General features: G+C 49.2%; 2 protein-coding genes across 6 annotated transcripts in view; one reads left to right on the forward strand and one right to left on the reverse strand.

The window, feature by feature from the left end:
* The window catches only part of LOC140418347 (uncharacterized), an 86,101-nt gene that overhangs the window by 25,927 nt on the left and 37,936 nt on the right, over nt 1-22,238 (reverse strand). The window contains exon 4 of the mRNA XM_072501818.1: nt 18,050-18,150. Coding sequence (XP_072357919.1) covers nt 18,050-18,150 — 101 coding nt within the window. The remainder of the gene's footprint in view (nt 1-18,049; nt 18,151-22,238) is intronic.
* The window catches only part of LOC140418341 (uncharacterized), a 397,355-nt gene continuing 381,135 nt past the window's right edge, over nt 6,019-22,238 (forward strand). Inside the window, exons 1-4 of one of the 5 annotated variants that reach the window (XM_072501796.1) lie at nt 6,023-6,088; nt 7,396-7,536; nt 13,337-13,452; nt 16,297-18,055. In XM_072501796.1, coding sequence (XP_072357897.1) covers nt 16,413-17,537 — 1,125 coding nt within the window. In that variant the 5' untranslated portion in view covers nt 6,023-6,088; nt 7,396-7,536; nt 13,337-13,452; nt 16,297-16,412 and the 3' untranslated portion in view covers nt 17,538-18,055. Of the gene's footprint in view, nt 6,089-7,395; nt 7,537-13,336; nt 13,460-16,296; nt 18,056-22,238 lie in introns of those variants that run through there. The other 4 variants (XM_072501797.1, XM_072501795.1, XR_011944953.1 and 1 more) reach the window with 4 other exon arrangements.

Consider the following 22,238-nt stretch of genomic DNA (forward strand, 5'->3'; position numbering starts at 1 on the left):
ACCCTTGAGCCGACCCCCTTAGGACGAACTTAATCCGCTCTAACTTTATAAACCCTGCCATGTCATTTATCCAGGTCTCCACCCCCGGGGGCTTGGCTTCTTTCCACATTAACAATATCCTACGCCGGGCTACTAGGGACGCAAAGGCCGAAACATCGGCCTCTCTCGCCTCCTGCACTCCCGGCTCTTGTGCAACCCCAAATATAGCCAACCCCCAGCTTGGTTCGACCCGGACCCCTACTACTTTTGAAAGCACCTTTGTCACCCCCATCCAAAACCCCTGTAGTGCCGGGCATGATCAAAACATATGGGTATGATTCGCTGGGCTTCTCGAGCACCTCGCACACCTATCCTCCACCCCAAAAAATTTACTGAGCCGTGCTCCAGTCATATGCGCCCTGTGTAATACCTTAAACTGAATCAGGCTTAGCCTGGCACACGAGGACGACGAGTTTACCCTGCTTAGGGCATCTGACCACAGCCCCTCCTCGATCTCCTCCCCCAGCTCTTCTTCCCATTTCCCTTTTAGTTCATCTACCATAGTCTCCCCTTCGTCCCTCATTTCCCTATATATATCTGACACCTTACCATCCCCCACCCATGTCTTTGAGATCACTCTATCCTGCACCTCTTGTGTCGGGAGCTGCGGGAATTCCCTCACCTGTTGCCTCGCAAAGGCCCTCAGTTGCATATACCGGAATGCATTCCCTTGGGGCAACCCATATTTCTCAGTCAGCGCTCCCAGACTCGCGAACTACCCATCCACAAACAGATCTTTCAGTTGCGTTATTCCTGCTCTTTGCCACATTCCATTATCCCCCATCCATTCCCCCGGGGCAAACCTATGGTTGTTTCTTATCGGGGACCCCCCCAAGGCTCCAGTCTTTCCCCTATGCCGTCTCCACTGTCCCCAAATCTTCAGTGTAGCCACCACCACCGGGCTTGTGGTGTAGTTCCTCGGTGAGAACGGCAATGGGGCTGTCACCATAGCCTGTAGGCTAGTCCCCCTACAGGACGCCCTCTCTAATCTCTTCCACGCCGCTCCCTCCTCCTCTCCCATCCACTTACTCACCATTGAAATATTAGCGGCCCAATAATACTCACTTAGGCTCGGTAGTGCCAGCCCCCCCCTATCCCTGCTACGCTGTAAGAATCCCTTTCTCACTCTCGGGGTCACCACTTCTTCTACCTCGATCTGTGCTCCCAGTCCCACCCTTTCCTGCTCTTCCACCTTGGGAAATTCCAGCCGATCCAAAAAGCCCATCATTCTCTCCCTCCCATCCGGGGGTTGAGCTTCATATAATTTTTTATAAAATGTCTTGAACACTCCATTCACTCTCACCGCTCCCCGCTCCATCTCTCCTTCCTCATCCCTCACTCCCCCTATTTCCCTCGCTGCTCCCCTTTTCCTCAATTGGTGTGCCAGCAACCTGCTCGCCTTCTCCCCATATTCGTACTGTACACCCTGTACCTTCCTCCATTGTGCCTCTGCAGTGCCCATAGTCAGCAAGTCAAATTCTACATGTAGCCTTTGCCTTTCCCTGTACAGTCCCTCCTCCGGTGCTTCCGCATATTGTCTGTCCTCCCTCAAAAGTTCTTGCAGCAACCGCTCCCGTTCCTTACTCTCCTGCTTCCCTTTATGTACCCTTATTGATATCAGCTCCCCTCTAACCACCGCCTTCAGCGCCTCCCAGACCACTCCCACCTGGACCTCCCCATTATCATTGAGTTCCAAGTACTTTTCAATGCACCCCCTCACCCTTAGACACACCCCCTCATCTGCCATTAGTCCCATGTCCATTCTCCAGGGTGGGCGCCCTCCTGTTTGCTCCCCTATCTCCAAGTCCACCCAGTGTGGAGCGTGATCCGAAATGGCTATAGCCGTATACTCCGTTCCCCTCACCTTCGGGATCAACGCCCTTCCCAGCACAAAAAAGTCTATTCGCGAGTAGACTTTATGGACATAGGAGAAAAACGAGAACTCCTTACTCCTAGGTCTGCTAAATCTCCACGGGTCTACACCTCCCATCAGCTCCATAAAATCTTTAAGTACCTTGGCTGCTGCAGGCCTCCTTCCAGTCCTGGACTTCGACCTATCCAGCCCTGGTTCCAACACCGTATTAAAATCTCCCCCCATTATCAGCTTTCCCATCTCTCGGTCCGGAATGCGTCCTAGCATCCGCCTCATAAAATTGGCATCATCCCAGTTCGGGGCATATACGTTTACCAAAACCACCGTCTCCCCCTGTAGTTTGCCACTCACCATCACGTATCTGCCCCCGTTATCCGCCACTATAGTCTTTGCCTCGAACATTACCCGCTTCCCCACTAATATAGCCACCCCCCTGTTTTTCGCATCTAGCCCCGAATGGAACACCTGCCCCACCCATCCTTTGCGTAGCCTAACCTGGTCTATCAGTTTCAGGTGCGTTTCCTGTAACATAACCACATCTGCCTTAAGTTTCTTAAGGTGTGCGAGTACCCGTGCCCTCTTTATCGGCCCGTTCAGCCCTCTCACGTTCCACGTGATCAGCCGGGTTGGGGGGCTTCCTACCCCCCCCCCTTGTCGATTAGCCATCCCCTTTTTCCAGCTCCTCACCCGGTTCCCACGCAGCTGTATCTCCCCCAGGCGGTGCCCCCCCGCCCATCCCCTCCCATACCAGCTCCCCCCTCTCCCCAGCAGCAGCAACCCAGTAATTCCCCCCTCCCACCCCCCCCCCCGCTAGAGTAATTACTCCCCCCATGTTGCTCCCAGAAGTCAGCAAACTCTGGCCGACCTCGGCTTCCCCCCGTGACCTCGGCTCGCACCGTGCGACGCCCCCTCCTTCCTGCTTCTCTATTCCCACCATGATTATCATAGCGCGGGAACCAAGCCCGCGCTTCTCCCTTGGCCCCGCCCCCAATGGCCAATGCCCCATCTCCTCCACCTCCCCTCCTCCCCCCATCACCACCTGTGGAAGAGAGAAAAGTTACCACATCGCAGGGTTAGTACATAAAACTCCTCTTTCCCCCCTTTTTAACCCCCCTCTTCGCCCCCCACATTCGCCCCACCACTTTGTTCAAACGTTCTTTTTAATAACCCGCTCATTCCAGTTTTTCTTCCACAATAACAGTCCACGCTTCATCCGCCGTCTCAAAGTAGTGGTGCCTCCCTCGATATGTGACCCAGAGTCTTGCCGGTTGCAGCATTCCAAATTTTATCTTCTTTTTATGAAGCACCGCCTTGGCCCGATTAAAGCTCACCCTCCTTCTCGCCACCTCCGCACTCCAGTCTTGATAAACGCGGATCACCGCGTTCTCCCATTTACTGCTCCGAGTTTTCTTTGCCCATCTAAGGACCATTTCTTTATCCTTAAAACGGAGAAATCTCACCACTATGGCTCTGGGAATTTCTCCTGCTCTCGGTCCTCGCGCCATCACTCGGTATACTCCCTCCACCTCCAACGGACCCGCCGGGGCCTCCGCTCCCATTAACGAGTGCAGCATCGTGCTCACATATGCCCCGACGTCCGCTCCCTCCACACCTTCAGGAAGACCAAGAATCCTCAGGTTGTTCCTCCTTGCATTGTTCTCCAGTGCCTCCAACCTTTCCACACATCGTTTCTGATGTGCCTCATGCATCTCCGTCTTCACCACCAGGCCCTGTATGTCGTCCTCATTCTCGGCTGCCTTTGCCTTCACGACCCGAAGCTCCCGCTCCTGGGTCTTTTGTTCCTCCTTTAGCCCTTCGATCGCCTGTAGTATCAGGGCCAACAGCTCTTTCTTCATTTCCTTTTTGAGCTCTTCCACACAGCATTTCAAGAACTCTTGTTGTTCAGGGCCCCATGTTAAACTGCCACCTTCCGACGCCATCTTGGTTTTTGCTTGCCTTCCTTGCTGCTGTTCTAAAGGATCCACTGCAATCCGGCCACTTTCTCCTTTTTTCATCCATATCCAGGGGGGATTCCCTTCTGGTTTACCGCACAGTGTTTTTAGCCGTCAAAATTGCCGTTGGGGCTCCTATCAAGAGCCCAAAAGTCCGTTTCACCGGGAGCTGCCGAAACGTGCGACTCAGCTGGTCATCGCCGCACCCGGAAGTCCACCGGTGGCAACTGTATCGACGAACCGGCTGCGGTCAGGGTATTTTAGGTTGTACCATGGAACGAGGCAGCGGTGCCCTTTGTCCTGGTGATTGAGCCGCTGGCTATGGCGTTGAGGGAGTCCAGAAACTGGAGGGGTTTGGTCTGGGGGTGGGGGGGGGGGTGGGGGAGGAGCACCATGTCTCACTATACGCAGATGACCTGCTTCTGTACATTGCGGATCCGCTGGAGGGGATGGAGGAGGTCATGTAGACCCTTCGGGAGTTTGGAGACTTCTCGGGATATAAGCTCAACGTGGGGAAGAGTGAGCTGTTTGTGGTGCATGCGAGGGGCCAGGAAAGGACGTTGGAGGAGCTACTGCTCAAGATGGTGGTGAGGAGTTTTCGGTATTTGGGTATCCAGGTGGCTAAGAGTTGGGGGGTCTTGCATAAGCTCAATCTGGCACGGCTGGTGGACCAGATGGAGGAGCACTTCAGGAGGTGGGACATGTTGCCACTCTCCCTGGCGGGTAGGGTGCAATCCGTTAGGATGACGGTCCTCCCCAGGTTCCAATTCGTCTTTCAATGCCTGCCCATTCTCATCCCCAAGGGCTTCTTTAAGCGGGTAAACAGGAGCATTATGGGATTTGTGTGGGCAAATAAGACCCCGAGGGTTAAGAGGGTGTTCTTGGAGCGCAGTTTGAGGGGGGGGGGGGTTGGCGTTGCCGAACCTGTGCAGCTATTACTGGGCAGCGAATGTGTCTATGATTCAGAAGTGGGTAATGGAGGGAGAGGGGGCGGCATGGAAAAGGTTAGAGGAGGCATCCTGTATAGGTACTAGCCTGGGGGCACTGGTGACGGCACCGCTCCCGTCGACGCCGAATACCACGAGCCCGGTGGTGGCAGTGACATTGAGGATTTGGGGGGCAGTGGAGATGGCATAAGAGGGATGTAGAGGCCTAAGTCTGGGTTCCGATACGGGACAACCATAGGTTTGTTCCAGGTAGGATAGATGGTGAGTTCCTAAACTGGCACCGGGCGGGAATTAAAAGGATGGGGGATTTATTCATCGATGTGACTTTTGCCAGTCTGAGGGCGCTGGAGGAGAAATTTAGGTTATCTCCGGGAAATGCCTTTAGGTATATGCAGGTTCGGGCGGTCGTGAGAAAGCAGGTAGGGGAATTCCCGCTGCTGCCTACCCGAAGGATACAGGACAGGGTGATTTCGGGCGTGTGGGTCAAAGAGGGTAAGGTCTCGGCGATATACCAGGAGCTGCAGGAGGTGGAGGAAGCCTCGGCGGAGGAGCTGAAGGGCAAGTGGGAGGAGGAGCTAGACGAGGAGCTGGATGAGGGCCTGTGGGCTGACACCCTGGAAGGGTCAATTCCTCTTCATCTTGCGCCTTTTTGTAAGGGGCGTATGCCCCATTCTCCTTTGAGATGGGTGTTAAATTATTAGTCGTTTAGAGGGTTAAGTTGTTTTGTTTTGTTGGCATATTGCCACGTTTTCTTTGTATTATTTTCCTTTTTCGAGTGTTTTGTAAAAATTATTGAAAAACCTTGAATAAAAACATTTTAAAAAGAAAATCTAATATCTCCTCATGTGGCTCAGTGTCAATTGTTATTTTGTAACGTTTCTCTGAAAGTCGAAAACGTTTTATTCTGTTCAAGTCACAATATAAATTCGAATTATTGTCACTGCCCTGGACAAATATTCTGCCCCCTAAATAGGAATTTGTAACTCAGAGTGAAGCAGTTTGCTGGACATTCTGTCATGAAGACACATTTCAAAAATGTTGCCCCCAACAATGATGGCGACTGAGCCTGCGCTCTGCTGCTCGTGCCTCAATAAAGATGGTGGGTGCGCGTGCGCAGTGAGCTGCCAGTGATCCAAATAAGGTGCCGAGAGCGCATGTGCACTGCTGCGAGGAACCCAATTTGAGACGGCGCATGTGCACAGCCCCAGTACCAAATAAAGATGGCGACGGCATAGTCCTGTCTGTGAGAAAGCTCCAGGCCCCGCTCAGATCCCCAGGTACCGGTGGTTTATTTTTCCGGATTTTCGGTTTATATAACATGTTTACGAAGCGTGCCTAACGACCCGCATGATCCAGCTCTCCCTCCGTCCTGCCATTCCCACCTTCATGAGTTGTGCATCCGAGAAAGATCCTTTTCTGCATCGCCATTAATCACACTGCGCATGCTTCACTCGGCCAGTCCTGCCACATTCACTCCGACTGGAGGACCAATCACTCCCGCCTGGTCTGCCGGACCCGCCCACTCTTCTCCTACTGGTCGCGCAATGCCGTCAATCATTGCCCGGGCGTTGTGAGGTGTCAGGTGAGAGGTCAGTGTTGGGGGCGGGGTTTACAAACCCCAGGGCCCCAGAACCGAATGTGCAGTACGGTAGCGCAAGTCATTGGATAGCACTGTGGCTTCACAGTGCCAGGGTCGATTCCCGGTTGGGTCACTGTCTGCGGGGAATCTGCACGTTCTCCCCGTGTCTGCGTGGGTTTCCTCCCACAGTCCAAAGACGTGCAGGTGAGGTGGATTGGCCATGATAAATTGCCCTTCGTGACCAAAAAGGTTAGGAGGGGTTACGGAGATAGGGTGGAAGTGAGGGCTTGAGTGGGTCGGTGCAGTCTCGATGGGCCAAATGGCCCCCTTCTGCACTGTATGTTCTGTGTGAAACAATGAATATTCTCCACTCTCACTATCCGCCGCTTCCGGCTTCTCTCCACAAACAACCTCACAGAGCCCAGGGGGGTGGGGGGGTGACACTGACCCAGTGACAATGTCACTGCATTAGTCACGCAGAGAGACAGGAAAATGTTCAGGGGACATGGGCTCCAATCCATTAAATTAATAAAATCTGGAATTTAAAGTTAGTTTCCGTGATTGTGACTGAGGCTCCACTGAGAAAATCTCCAATGTCGCTGGATTAGGTCAAAAAGGCAGAAAGTAGGAAACTAGTTAGTTTAAAACCTGTTGTTGGGAAACTGTTGGAATCCATTTTTGAGGAAGTAATAACTAGACATTTGGAAAGTCAAACCATCAGAGTCAGCGTGGTTTTGTGAAGGGTAAATCGTGATTGACTCATTTCTTGCAGTTCTTGGAAGATGTATCTTGGAAGATGGCTAAGTGGATAATGGGGTCCTGTAGATGTATTTGGATTTCCAAAATACATTTGACAAGGTGTCACACAAAAGGTAATAAGGTAAAATCCCAGGGGGTTGAGAGATAATATATTAGCTTGGATAGAGGATTGGCTAACCAACAGACAGCAGAGAGTGGGGATTAGATTTATTGACACATGTACTGAAGAAAAATATTTTTATGCAGAGGGCGGTGACGGTCTGGAATGCACTGCCTAGGAGGGTGGTAGAGATGGGTTGCCTCACATCCTCTAAAAAAGTACCTGGATGAAGACGGGCACGTCATAACATTGAAGGCGATGAGCTAAGTGCTGACAAATGGGATTAGGTAGGTGGGTCAGGTTTATCATGTGTCGGTGCAAACTCGATGGACCGAAGGGCCTCTTCTGCACTGTTGCTGATGAAAGTTTGGTGGCATCTCAGACAGCATACATGATAGCATAAAATTGCAAGAAGATATTGACAGACTAGGTGAATGGGCAAGACTGTGGCACTGTAAACATGTGTTCTGAACCAAAAATGGATCGAACTGAGTACTTTCTAAATGGAAAGAGGTTAAGTACAGTGGGTGTCCAAAGAGACTTGGGGTTCATAGAATCTACAGCATGGAGACCGGCCCTTCGGCCCAAACTGGTCCATGCCAACCAAAAAGCTCATCTAAGCCAATCCCATTTGCCTGTGTTTGGCCCATATCCCTCTGAACCTTTCCTATCCATGTATCTGTCCAAATGCTTTTCAATGTTGTCAATGTCCCTGCCTCAACCATTTCCTCCGGCAGCTCATTCCGTACTATCCTCGGTGTAAAACCGTTGCTCCTCAGATTCCCATTAATTCTTTCCCCTCTTAACTTAAACCGATGCCCTCTGGTCCTCGATTCCCCAACCCTGAGAAAAAGAGCGAGTGCATTCACCCTATCCATGCCTCTCATGATCTTATACACCTCGATAAGATCACCCCTCAGTCTCCTACGCTCCAAAGAAAAAGGTCCTGGCCTGTCCAATCTCTCCCTAGAACTCAGTCCCTTGAGTCCTGGCAACATCCTTGTAAATCTCTTCTGCACTCTCTCCAGTTTAATAACATCTTTCCGACCGCAAAGCAACCAAAACTGAACACAATACTCCAGGTGCGGCCTCACCAACGTCCTGGACAACTGCAACATAACTTCCCAACTTCTATACTCAGTGCCCTGACTGATCACATGCCAAACGCATTCTTCAGAGAATTTACAGTGCAGAAGGAGGCTATTCGGCCCATCGAGTCTGCACCGGCCCTTACAAAGAGCACCCTACTCAAGCCCACTTATCTACCCTATCTCCGTAACCCAGTAACCCCCACTTAACCTTTTTTTGGGGACACTAAGGGCAATTTAGCATGGCCAGTCGACCCGCACATCTTTAGACTGAAGGAGGAAACCAGAGAACACACGCAGACACAGGGAGAATGTGCAGACTCCGCACAGACAGTGACCCAGCGGGGAATCGAACCTGGGATCCTGGAGCTGTGAAGCAACTGTGCTAACCATATGCTATCGTGCTGCCCTATCTACCTGTGACTCCACCTTTAGAGAACCGTGCACCTGAACTGCAAGATCCCTCTGTTCCATGATACACCCTAAGGCCCGACCATTCACTGTGAAAGTCCGACCTTGATTTGACTTTCTGAAATGCAACTCCTCACACTTATCTGCACTGAACTCAATTTGCCATTTCTCGGCCCACTTCCCTAGTTGATCAAGAGCCTGCTGCAATTTTTGATAACCTTCCTCACTGCCGACAATACCACCTATTTTAGTGTCATCTGCAAACTTACTGATCATGCAGTCAGGCAGGAATCCCCTGTGGTTGTCCCCCTCTCGAACAGGTATACCCCTTTGGATACTGTCGGGGGGGGGGGGGAATAGCCTATCAGGGGAAAACAGCAGCAGCCAGAGCAGTGGCATCAAGGCCGGCTCTGATGTTCAGAAGGCAGGGTCAAAGCGCAGAAGAGCAATAGTAATAGGGGACTCTATAGTCAGGGGCACAGATAGGTGCTTCTGTGGACGTGAAGGAGACTCCAGGATGGTATGTTGCCTCCCTGGTGCCAGGGTCCAGGATGTCTCCGAACAGGTAGAGGGCATCCTGAAGGGGGAGGGCAAACAGGCAGAGGTCATTGTACATATTGGTACTAACGACATAGGCAGGAAGGGGCATGAGGTCCTGCAGCAGGAGTTCAGGGAGCTAGGCAGAAAGTTAAAAGACAGGACCTCTCGGGTTGTAATCTCGGGATTACTCCCTGTACCACGTGCCAGTGAGGCTAGAAATAGGAAGATCGAGCAGCTAAACACGTGGCTAAACAACTGGTGTAGGAGGGAGGGTTTCCGTTATCTGGAGCACTGGGAGCTCTTCCGGGGCAGGTGTGACCTATATAAGAAGGACGGGTTGCATCTAAACTGGAGAGGCATAAATATCCTGGCCGCGAGGTTTGCTAGTGTCACACGGGAGGGTTTAAACTAGTATGGCAGGGGGGTGGGCATGGGAGCAATAGGTCAGAAGGTGAGAGCATTGAGGGAGAACTAGGGAATAGGGACAATGTGGCTCTGAGGCAGAGCAGACAGGGAGAAGTTGCTGAACACAGCGGGTCTGGTGGCCTGAAGTGCATATGTTTTAATGCAAGAAGTATTACGGGTGAGGCAGATGAACTTAGAGCTTGGATTAGTACTTGGAACTATGATGTTGTTGCCATTACAGAGACCTGGTTGAGGGAAGGGCAGGATTGGCAGCTAGACGTTCCAGGATTTAGATGTTTCAGGCGGGATAGAGGGGGATGTAAAAGGGGTGGCGGAGTTGCACTACTGGTTAGGGAGGACATCACAGCTGTACTACGGGAGGACACCTCAGAGGGCAGTGAGGCTATATGGGTAGAGATCAGGAATAAGAAGGGTGCAGTCACAATGTTGGGGGTTTACTACACGCCTCCCAACAGCCAGCGGGAGATAGAGGAGCAGATAGGTAGACAGATTTTGGAAAAGAGTAAAAACAACAGGGTTGTGGTGATGGGAGACTTCAACTTCCCCAATATTGACTGGGACTCACTTCGTGCCAGGGGCTTAGACGGGGCAGAGTTTGTAAGGAGCATCCAGGAGGGCTTCTTAAAACAATATGTAGACACTCCAACTAGGGAAGGGGTGGTACTGGACCTGGTATTGGGGAATGAGCCCGGCCAGGTGGTAGAAGTTTCAGTAGGGGAGCATTTCGGGAACAGTGACCACAATTCAGTAAGTTTTAAAGTGCTGGTGGACAAGGATAAGAGTGGTCCTCGGGTGAATGTGCTAAATTGGGGGAAGGCTAATTATAACAATATTAGGCGGGAACTGAAGAACCTAGATTGGGGGCGGATGTTTGAGGGCAAATCAACATCTGACATGTGGGAGGCTTTCAAGTGTCAGTTGAAAGGAATTCAGGACCGGCATGTTCCTGCAAGGAAGAAGGATAAATACGGCAATTTTCGGGAACCTTGGATAACGAGAGATATTGTACGCCTCGTCAAAAAGAAAAAGGAGGCATTTGTCAGGACTAAAAGGCTGTGGAATATAAGGAAAGTAGGAAGGAACTTAAGCATGGAGTCAGGAGGGCTAGAAGGGGTCATGAAAAGTCATTGGCAAATAGGGTTAAGGAAAATCCCAAGGCTTTTTACACGTACGTAAAAAGCAAGAGGGTAGCCAGGGAAAGGGTTGGCCCACTGAAGGATAGGCAAGGGAATCTATGTGTGGAGCCAGAGGAAATGGGCGAGGTACTAAATGAATACTTTGCATCAGTATTCACCAAAGAGAAGGAATTGGTAGATGTTGAGTCTGGAGAAGGGTGTGTAGATAGCCTGGGTCACATTGAGATCCAAAAAGACGAGATGTTGGGCGTCTTAAAAAATATTAAGGTAGATAAGTCCCCGGGGCCTGATGGGATCTACCCCAGAATACTGAAGGAGGCTAGAGAGGAAATTGCTGAGGCCTTGACAGAAATTTTTGGATCCTCACTGTCTTAAGGTGATGTCCCGGAGGACTGGAGAATAGCCAACGTTGTTCCTCTGTTTAAGAAGGGTAGCAAGGATAATCCAGGGAACTACAGGCCGGTGAGTCTTACTTCAGTGGTAGGGAAATTACTGGAGAGAATTCTTCGAGACAGGATCTACTCCTATTTGGAAGCAAATGGACGTATTAGTGAGAGGCAGCACGGTTTTGTGAAGTGGAGGTCGTGTCTCACTAACTTGATTGAGTTTTTCGAGGAGGTCACAAAGATGATTGATGCAGGTAGGGCAGTGGATGTTGTCCACATGGACTTCAGTAAGGCCTTTGACAAGGTCCCTCATGGCAGACTAGTACAAAAGGTGAAGTCACACGGGATCAGGGGTGAGCTCGCAAGGTGGATACAGAACTGGCTAGATCATAGAAGGCAGAGAGTAGCAATGGAAGGATGCTTTTCTAATTGGAGGGCTGTGACCAGTGGTGTTCCGCAGGGATCAGTGCTGGGACCTTTGCTCTTTGTAGTATATATAAATGATTTGGAAGAAAATGTAACTGGTCTGATTAGTAAGTTTGCAGACGACACAAAGGTTGGTGGAATTGCGGATAGCGATGAGGACTGTCAGAGGATACAGCAGGATTTAGATTGTTTGGAGACTTGGGCGGAGAGATGGCAGATGGAGTTTAATCCGGACAAATGTGAGGTAATGCATTTTGGAAGGTCTAATGCAGGTAGGGAATATACAGTGAATGGTAGAACCCTCAAGAGTATTGAAAGTCAGAGAGATCTAGGTGTACAGGTCCACAGGTCACTGAAAGGGGCAACACAGGTGGAGAAGGTAGTCAAGAAGGCATACGGCATGCTTGCCTTCATTGGCCGGGGCATTGAGTATAAGAATTGGCAAGTCATGTTGCAGCTGTATAGAACCTTTAGTTAGGCAACACTTGGAGTATAGTGTTCAATTCTGGTCGCCACACTACCAGAAGGATGTGGAGGCTTTAGAGAGGGTGCAGAAGAGATTTACCAGAATGTTGCCTGGTATGGAGGGCATTAGCTATGAGGAGCAGATGAATAAACTCGGTTTGTTCTCACTGGAACGACGGAGGTTAAGGGGCGACCTGATAGAGGTCTACAAAATTATGAGGGGCATAGACAGAGTGGATAGTCAAGAGGCTTTTCCCCAGAGTAGAGGGGTCAATTACTAGGGGGCATAGGTTTAAGGTGAGAGGGGCAAGGTCTAGAGTAGATGTAAGAGGCAAGTATTTTACGCAGAGGGTAGTGGGTGCCTGTAACTCGCTACCGGAGGAGGTGGTGGAAGCAGGGACGATAGTGACATTTAAGGGGCATCTTGACAAATACATGAATAGGATGGGAATAGAGGGATACGGACCCAGGAAGTGTAGAAGATTGTAGTTTAGTCTGGCAGCATGGTCGACACGGGCTTGGAGGGCCGAAGGGCCTGTTCCTGTGCTGTACATTTCTTTGTTCTTTTGTATGCCTTGTACATTCTCATCGAAATCGCTGATATAGATACAAACAGCAATCCCCTAGTTACTAATCTCCTAGTTACTAATCTCCTTGTTACTAATCTCCTCGTTACTCCCCTAATTAGTTAATTACTCCAGTTTTTCAAATTTCGGAACCGATTCCCAACCAGCCAATCAGCTTTACTCTGATGTCACGTTTCGGTTTTTATTCCCAGTTCCCGATACCCAACAGGTAAGTTATTTATACTGACTGTTCCAAAGCTCATCCTCCCCGCATTCGCACCAACTCCACTCCTTGACGACTAGGCCGTGAATTCCCGAGATAAGTTATTTATACTTACTGTTCCGAAGCTCCTCTCCCCGAGTTCACACCAACTCCACTCCCTGCGTTGGTGAGGTTCATCCCTGGGTGTCTGGAAAATCATTAGGACAGTAACTGTCCTGTGAGGTAATGAGTCATTTTGCTTCCCAATTGACCGAGGAAGGCAGTGTGTCACAAGGATGGATGTGTTGACCGATTAATGGCTGGAGGATGGGGGCAGGTCATGTGATCAAACCTCCAGGAATACATTTAATCAAAGTTGGCGAGGAGAGAATATTGTGACTTTCTATCCTAAACTGACAGTGAGGTTTCTGTAAATTTAAGGATACTGGAAGAGGACGTTTAACAGACGGGAAACGCAAACCAAACGTCACATTGCGATCTGACAGAGTCACTCGATTAATCAGAACCTGAATATCAGCAGCATCTGGGTGTGGAAGGTAAAAGGTTTGTCTGTTCTGTCTGTGAGGGAAGATTTCAGGTCTCAGTGTGACTGGAAAAGCCCCGAGATTCACAAACCCTGGTTAGACCAAACCTGGAGAACTGTGTTCCGTTCTGGGCAACAAACCTGAGGAAGGATAGAATGGCCTCAGAGGGAGTGTAGCATAGATTTACCCGAGTGATATCTGAACCCCCGGAGTTAAATTACAAAACTAGATTACACAAAAGAGACAGAGAAGGGCATTCGGCCCTTTGAGTCCATGCTAGCTTTCTGGAGCAATCCAGTCAATCCCATTATCCTGCTCTTTCCCTGTATCCTCGCAGGTTTATTTCCCTCAAATTAGACCATAAGACATAGGAACAGAATTAGGCCACTCGGCCCATCGGGTCTGCTCCGCCATTCAATCATGGCTGATATGTTGCTCATCCCTATTCTCCTGCCTTTTCCCCATAACTACTGATCCCCTTATTAAGCAAGAACCTATCTATCTCTGTCTTAAAGACATTCAGTGATTTGGCCCCCACAGCCTTCTGCAGCAAAGAGTTCCACAGATTCACCACCCTCTGGCTGAAGAAATTCCTCCTCATCTCTGTTTTAAAGGATCGTCCCTTTAGTCTGAGATGGTGTCCTCTGCTTCTAGTTTTTCCTGCAAGTGGAAACATCCTCTCCTTGTCCACTCTACCCAGGCCTCGCAGTATCGTGTAAGTTTCAATAAGATTCCCCCCCCCCTCCCCATCCTTCGAAACTCCAACGAGTGCAGACCTAGAGTCCTCAACCATTCCTCATAGACAAGCTCTTCATGCCAGGGATCATACTTGTGAACCTCCTTTAGTCCCTTTCCAAGGCCAGCACATCCTTCCTTGGATACGGGGCACAAAATAGCTCACAATACTCCAAATGGGGTCTGACCAGAGCCTTATATAACCTCAAAAGTACATCCCTGGTCTTGTATTCTAGTCCTCTCGACATGAATGCTAACATTGCATTTGCCTTCCTAACTGCCGACTGAACCTGCACGTTAACCTGAAGAGAATCTTGAACAAGGACTCCCAAGTCCCGTTGTGCTTCTGATTTCCGAAGCATCTTTCCATTTAGAAAATAGTCAATGCCTCCATTTTTCCTTCCAAAGTGCATAACCTCACACTTCTCCACATTGTATTCCATCTGCCACTTCTTTACCCACTCTCCTAGCCTGTTGAAGTCCTTCTGCAGCCTGCCTGCTTCCTCAATACTACCTGCCCCTCTACAGATCTTTGTATCATGTGCAAACTTAGCAACAGTGCCTTCAGTTCCTTCTTCCAGATCATTAATGTATATTGTAAAATGTTGTGGTCCCAGCACCGACCCCTGAGGGACACCACTAGTCACCGGCTGCCATCCTGAAAAAGACCCCTTTATCCCCACTCTCTGCCTTCTGCCAGTCAGACAATCCTCTATCCATGCCAGCATCTTGCCCTTAACACCATGGGCTCTTAACCTATTTAACAGTCTCCTATGTCTGTGTGAAATCATTCATAGTGTCTATTTTCGGCCCCGCGAGCCTGCTCAGCATTTAGTAAGATTGCGGCTGATCTCATTCCACCCCAACTCCACATTCCTGCCTACCCCTGATGACCTTTCACCCCCTTGCTCATCAAGAATCTATCCAGCTCTGCCTTAAAAATATTCAAGGTCTCTGCTTCCACTGCCTTTTAAGAACATGAGTTCCAAAGTCTTACAACCCTCAAGAGAATAAAAAATCCTCATCTCCATCGGAAATGGGAGACCCCTTATTTTGCAACAGTGATGCCCTCGTTCCAGATTCTCCCACAAGCGGAAACATCTTCTCCACATCATAGATTATCATAGAATTTACAGTGTAGAAGGAGGCCATTTGGCCCATCGAGTCTGCACCGGCTCCTGGAAAGAGCGCCCTACCCAAGGTCAACACATCCACCCTGTCAAGACCCCTCAGGATCTTATATAGTTCAATCCAGGTTTTACCCAAAACTTTAAATCTGTGTCCCGACTGCTTGTACGACCGGTGAATGAAAACAGTTTCTTTGTCCACCTGGTGGAAACCTGGCATAATCTTGTGTCCCTGAATCAAATCTCCCTCAACCTCCTTTGCTGGAACCATTTTGGTAAATCTCCTCTGCACCTTCTCCAAGAACCTTCACATCCTTCCTGAAGAGTGGTGACCAGAGCTTTATAAAGATTCATAGAATAGAATTAGAACCATAGAATTCCCACAGTGCAGAAAGAGGCCATTTGGCCCATCAGGTCGCCACTGATTCTCTGAAAGGGCACCCTGCCGAGGCCCACACCCCTACCCTGTCCCCGTAACCCCATAGCCCCACCGAACCTGTACATCCCTGGACACTAAGGGGCAATTTATCAAGGCCAATCCACCTAACGTGCCCTTCTTTGGTCTGTTGGACGAAACCTGAGCACCGGGTGGAAACCACGCAGTCACGGGGAGAAAGTGCAAACTCCAGATACACAGTCACCAAGGCCGGAATTGAACCCGGGTCCCTGGCGCTGTGAGGCAGCAGTGCTAACCACTGTGCCACCAGAAGCATAGTTTTGGTATCAATATTACTGTTTATGAAGCTGAAGATCGAGTTTGCTATGCCATCTATCCTCTTTAATTTGTCTTGTAGATATACAAATTCCCTCTTCACCTCTTTCTCTCTCCTCCCAAAGAGGTCAGTTGGGTTTTTGTGACTATCCAGCAGTTTTTCATGGTCACTTTTTCCCAGAGCCGGCCCCACAAATGACCAGATTCATTCAGCTCAATTTCACAACCTGCCTTCGTGTTTTGTGGGTTCTCTCTCACTCCCTATTTTTTGTTTTAAATCAGTTTCACAGGGTGTTCGAAGGGGAAGCTTCAAAGTCCGGAACCTCAAACCAAGCATCACATCAGGATCTGACAGAATCCTCAACTTATCATATCCTGAATATCATCGTACTTTGAACATGGAAGGAGAAAGCATCGTTCACAGTGGAGAAAAAGCGTACACGTGTTGTGTGTGTGGACGAGGATTCACTCGATCATCAGGCCTCACAAGCCACAAATGCAGTCACACTGAGGAGAAACCGTGGAAATGTGGGGACTGTGGGAAAGGATTCACTGCCCCATCCCAGCTGGAAACTCATCGACACAGTCACACTGGGGAGAGACCATTCGCCTGCTCCAAGTGTGGGAAGGGATTCACTCAGTCATCTGACCTGGAGAAACACCAGCGAGTTCACACTGGGGAGAGACCGTTTCAATGTCCAGACTGTGGGAAGAGCTATAAAAGTTCTGGGAGTCTGATACGCCATCAACGTGTACGCACTGACGAGAAACCGTTCAGGTGCTCTCACTGTGGGACTGGGTACAGACAATTATCTCATCTCACTGTACATCAGCGAATTCACTCTGGGGAGAAGCCATTCGTCTGCTCTGAGTGTGGGAAGGGATTTACTCAGTCATCTGATCTGCTGAGTCACCAGCGAGTTCACACTGATGCGAGACCGTTCCAATGTCCAGACTGCGGGAAGTACTATAAAAGTTCTGGGGATCTGATGAGCCATCAACGTGTTCACACTGACGAGAAACCGTTTAGGTGCTCTCACTGTGGGACTGGGTTCAGACACTCATCTCGCCTCACTGTCCATCAGCGCATTCACACTGGGGAGAGACCATTCACCTGCGCCCAATGTGGGAAGAGATTCACTCAGTCATCCAACCTGCTGACACACCAGCGAATTCACACTGGGGAGAGGCCATTCACCTGCTCCTGGTGTGGGAAGGGATTCACTGAGTCATCCGCCCTGCAGAACCACCGGCGAATTCACACTGGGGAGAAGCCATTCGCCTGCTGGTGTGGGAAGGGATTCACTCAGTCATCGGCCCTGCGGTACCACCAGCGAATTCACACTGGGGAGAGACCATTCGCCTGCTCCTGGTGTGGGAAGGGATTCACTCAGTCATCTGACCTGCAGAGGCATCAGCGAGTTCACACTGGGGAGAGGCCATTCACCTGCTCCAAGTGTGGGAAGGGATTCACTCAGTCATCTGACCTGCAGAAGCACCAGCGAGTTCACACTGGAGAGTGACCATTCACCTCCAATTGTGGGAAGGGATTTCCCGCTTCATCCCACCTGCTGACACACCAACGAGGCCACAGAGCAGATACATTAACGGCGTTCAAAAATCATCTTGACAAACACATGGATAAGATGGATATAGAGGGATATGGTTCAAGAGTTTTGGCCATGGTTGGTGTCATGACCGGTGCAAGCTTGGAGGACCCTATTCCCACTGAGCTACTGATCAGCCAACTACCCTGTGTCCATGGATATTGTCAACATTTCTCTCTCTTCAGGTACTGTCCCTCTGTCCTTCAAATCTGCCATCATCACCCCCTCCTCAATACAACAAACCCTTGACCCTGCCATCCTTACAAATTACTGCCCCATCTTCAACCTCCCTCTCCTCTCCAAACTCTTTGAACATGTTGTCACCTCCCAAATCCTTGCCCATCTTTCCCAGAACTCCCATGTCTGAATCCCTTCAATCTGGTCTCTGCCCTGTCACAGTGAAATACAAGAGACAAACAGAATCTTACCCGGAGAGGAAGACAGACAATCCGGGAGCTTGGATCCAACACGGAAATGTCCAGAAGACAAGAGTAGCAGCACCGTCATTATCGAGAGACAACAATACCTGCTGGAGACAGACATACAACTAAACAACACTAATCGCAACACCAAGCTACCTATACCCATATACCCGAGACAGGAAGGAGAATTGGAGACAGACTGGAAGAACTCAGACTCCAGACACATTAACCAAAAACAGATGGAATATCTGAGGTACAACAGGTAGAACCAAGGAAGTTCTCCCTGCTCCTTAAAATACCCAAACACATAATCTTTATTAGTGTCACAGGTAGGCTTACATTAACATGGCAATGAAGTTACTGTGAAAAGCCCCAAGTCACCACAGTCCGGTGCCTGTTCAGGTATACAGAGGGAGAAGTTAAAATGTCCAATTCACCTAACAAGCACGTCTTTCGGGACTTGTGGGAGGAAACTGGAGGACCCGGAGGTAACCCATGCAGACACGGAGAGAACGTGCAGAATCCACACAGACAGTGCCCCAAGTGGGAATTGAACTCGGAACCCTGGCACTGTGAATCAACTGTGCTACTCACTGTGCTACCGTCAGGGAAATACCACCAGGCACATCCATCGGGTCAGACAGAGAGAAAATCCAACATAATGATAGAATTTACAGTGCAGAAGGAGGCCATTCAGCCCATCGAGCCTGCACCGGCCCTCGGAAACGGCACCCTACTTAAGCCCATGCCTCCACCCACCTAACCTTTGTTTAGACACTAAGGGGCAATTTAGCGTGGCCAATCCACCAAACCTGCACATCTTTGGGCTGTGGGAGAAAACTGGAGGACCCGGAGGGAACCCACGCAGACACGGGGAGAATGTGCAAACTCCACAAAGTTTCCCAAGGCTGCAATAGCTGAAACATCAACACACTGCTCCGCATAGTTGATGTTATGGTGGTTCAAGTAATATAATTAGTGGATTAAAAATGTATGTAATTTAGAGTTAAAACTGAAAATGCCAGATTAACTCAACAGGTCTGGCAGCATCATAGAATCCCTCCAGTGCAGTAGGAGGCCATTCGGCCCATTGAGTTTGCACCACCCCTAAAAAAGAGCACCCCGCCCTGTCCCCGTATCTCCACTTCCCCGTTGCACACTGAAGGGCAATTTATAGCACGTTCACACTGGGGAGAAACCATTCACCTGCCTTGAGTGTGGGAAGGGATTCACTCAGTCTGCCCACCTCACTTCACACCAACGTGTTCACTCTGACACGAAATCTTTTAAATGTTCCGCCTGAGCGAAGAGCTTCAAAGGCAAAATGGATCTGCTGATTCACCAGCGCAGTCACACTGGAGAGAGGCCGTTCGCCTGCTCAGTGTGTGGGAAGGGATTCACTCAGCAGTCTCTCCGGCTGAAACACCAGCGCATTCACACCAGGGAGGGAGCGTTCATCTGTTCCCTGTGTGGGAAGGGATTCATTCGGTCATCCACCCAGCAGACACACCAGCGAGTTCACAAGTGCCTCCACGACTGCTGTTATTGATGTTAATCACATCCAGGACTGAACCGAAATCACATCCAGGACAGAACCATGTTCATTCTGACAGCTGGAGTTTGTTTGAGTTAATGTTAATAATCCCTGAAACTGAGATTAGAATAGATTGGTGTTTGATAGCCGGCACAGACACAGTGGGACAAAGGGCCGTGTTTTGTGCTGTAAAACTCTATAACTTGAACCCATCTCACTTCACACCAACATGTTCACTCTGACACAAGAAATTTTATGTGTTCTGACTGTGAGAAGAGCTTGAGAAGCAAAATGGATCTGCTGACTCACCAACGCGCTCACACTGGAGAGAGACCGTTCACTGCTCCGAGAGTGGGAAGGGATTCACTCAGTCATCCACCCTGCAGAAACACGACTGAATTCACACCGGGAAGAGGCCAGTCACCTGTTCCAAGTGTGGGAAGGGATTCTCTCATTCATTCACGCTGCAGAAACACCAGCGAATTCACACCGGAACAAATCCTTTAAAAATATTTGAATATTGCTGTCAAAGCTTTTCCTCTTATACTCATCAGCATAGATGCAAGAATACCAAATTTAAAAGGGGGCAATTGATACTGACTGTGTATAAATTGGTTGGTAAGTGGACTCTGATTGGTTGAGGGGCTGCCATGAAGAGTGCACCAGGGAAAAACTACCTAAAGCTTTTGTTTAAATGCCAAAATATCAAGTGGATTCTGATTGCTTGATGTGTTGGCATGGGGTCTGCGTCAGGGAACATTTGGCCTCCAATCTTTTGTTTAATTGAAAAGATGCAGCACCAGGACAAATTCTTTTGTGCGCAGATGTCTAGCCCTCCATTTGAATATGAAAAATTCCAAGATCTGGATCTAGTCATGAACAGAGTGGATAGTTAGGAGCTTTTTCCCAGGGTGGAAGAGTATATTACTCAGGGACAAAGGTTTAAGGTGGAAGGGGAAAATTTAGAGGAGATGCGTGAGAGAAGTTTTTTTCACAGAGGGTATTGGGTGCCTGGAACTTGCTGCCGGAGAAGGTGGTGGAAGCAGGTACGATAGTGATGTTTAAGGGGTGTTTTGACAAATACATGAATCGGGTGGGGAAACAGGGCTATGGACCCTGGATGTGTTGAAGGTTTTAGGTTACATGGACAACATGGTCGGCACAGGTTTGGAGGGCCGAACGGCCTGTCCCTGTGCTGTACTTTTATTTATTTATAATCTTTGTATAGTCCACATTCTTAACAAATCCAATTATTTCTTCCTTAGGCCATAGCCTATTTGTGTGCCATGTTTTGTTCAACCCCTTCCATTAGTTTTTGAGATCTATTGTTACCAACAGGAATGAAATCAGGTTTTGTAACTCTGAACCTTAAAAACAGTACATTTACTTATTAAGGGTACTGTCTCACAATGAGGTTTCAGGAAAATCCTGATCCAAAAACTGCTCTGAAAACTCTGCTGATATTTGGACAGCTGTAACAAATTCAGTTTAGCACACTGGGCTAAATCACTGGCTTTTAAAGCAGGCCAGCAGCACGGTTCAATTCCCGTACCAGCTTCCCCGAACAGGCGCCGGACATGGGGCTTTTCACAGTAACTTCATTTGAAGCCTACTTGTGACAAGTGATTTTCATTTCATTTCAAATTCTTTCCCAGCAGTGAAGATAATCGACAAACATTCTCAAACAATTAACATTCAAAACAAATCACAACAATCTCAAAGAAAAGGTCAATTTGTCTGATCTTCCATTGTGAACGGATACTTTAAAAAAAAAAAAATCGAGATCCTGGTCTTAACAAAAAATAGATCAGCTCTTGCATGGGTCATACTCTGTCGGTGTACCAAGTTTGGTGATATCTGTCCATTAGTTTGTGAGATAAATTATTTACAGCAGAATTATAGGGGGGTGAACATTATCTCTGCTCATCTTCTGTGGCAGAGGTACTTTCAGTACATTGATCAGCCTGATGTCTATTTTCAGACAGTGTTACACAAGGGAAAAGGGGGTGATTCAAGTCAGCAAGTCAAGGCATCCTTTTTAAATGGCCAGTTCAAATTTGAACCTAGAATTAGAAAAGGATTGGAAATGGGAGAAAAGAAAGTGTTTTATTCACAGATGTTGGATACAGGAGGTTTCAGTCTGTATTTAAACTCAACCTTCATTCACAAGCTGGAGGATCAGAGTCCTTCCGGTTTTCAAGAGCCACCCCATTGGCCGGACCGTTTTCCTGGAAACCTTGGCTCCAGGAGATGATGGGGAGGGTGGTGCTGAAGATGTCCCTGCGAACAACAGTGATTCCTATTGGCTGATTCAGGCCGGGGTCCATTGTGACGTCACAATGCCTCAGAGGGGCGTTCCCAGCCAGCGGGAGGATATCACTGGTTGCAGAAGCAAGATACAGCAGATTGGACAACAGCTCAGCGCGTCTGGAGGTCAAAGTGCCTCCCAGCACCACGTGGGCTCAGGTTCCACCCTCTCATAGTGGTCGGAGCTGAGCTTAACCAATGGGAAGACCTGGCACACCGGAAGTGCTCCTCCGGTGATTGCAGCCAATCAATATACGAGCTTTGCACTAATGGCGACAAGGAGCTTTCTCTATTGTCTGAGTCTGGAGTTTGTGAATCTGCTCATTCCTGCCCAGCAAAGCTGCTGCTCCTCCA

This window comes from Scyliorhinus torazame, chromosome 5, assembly GCF_047496885.1.
Source record: "Scyliorhinus torazame isolate Kashiwa2021f chromosome 5, sScyTor2.1, whole genome shotgun sequence".
Lineage (NCBI taxonomy): Eukaryota > Metazoa > Chordata > Chondrichthyes > Carcharhiniformes > Scyliorhinidae > Scyliorhinus > Scyliorhinus torazame.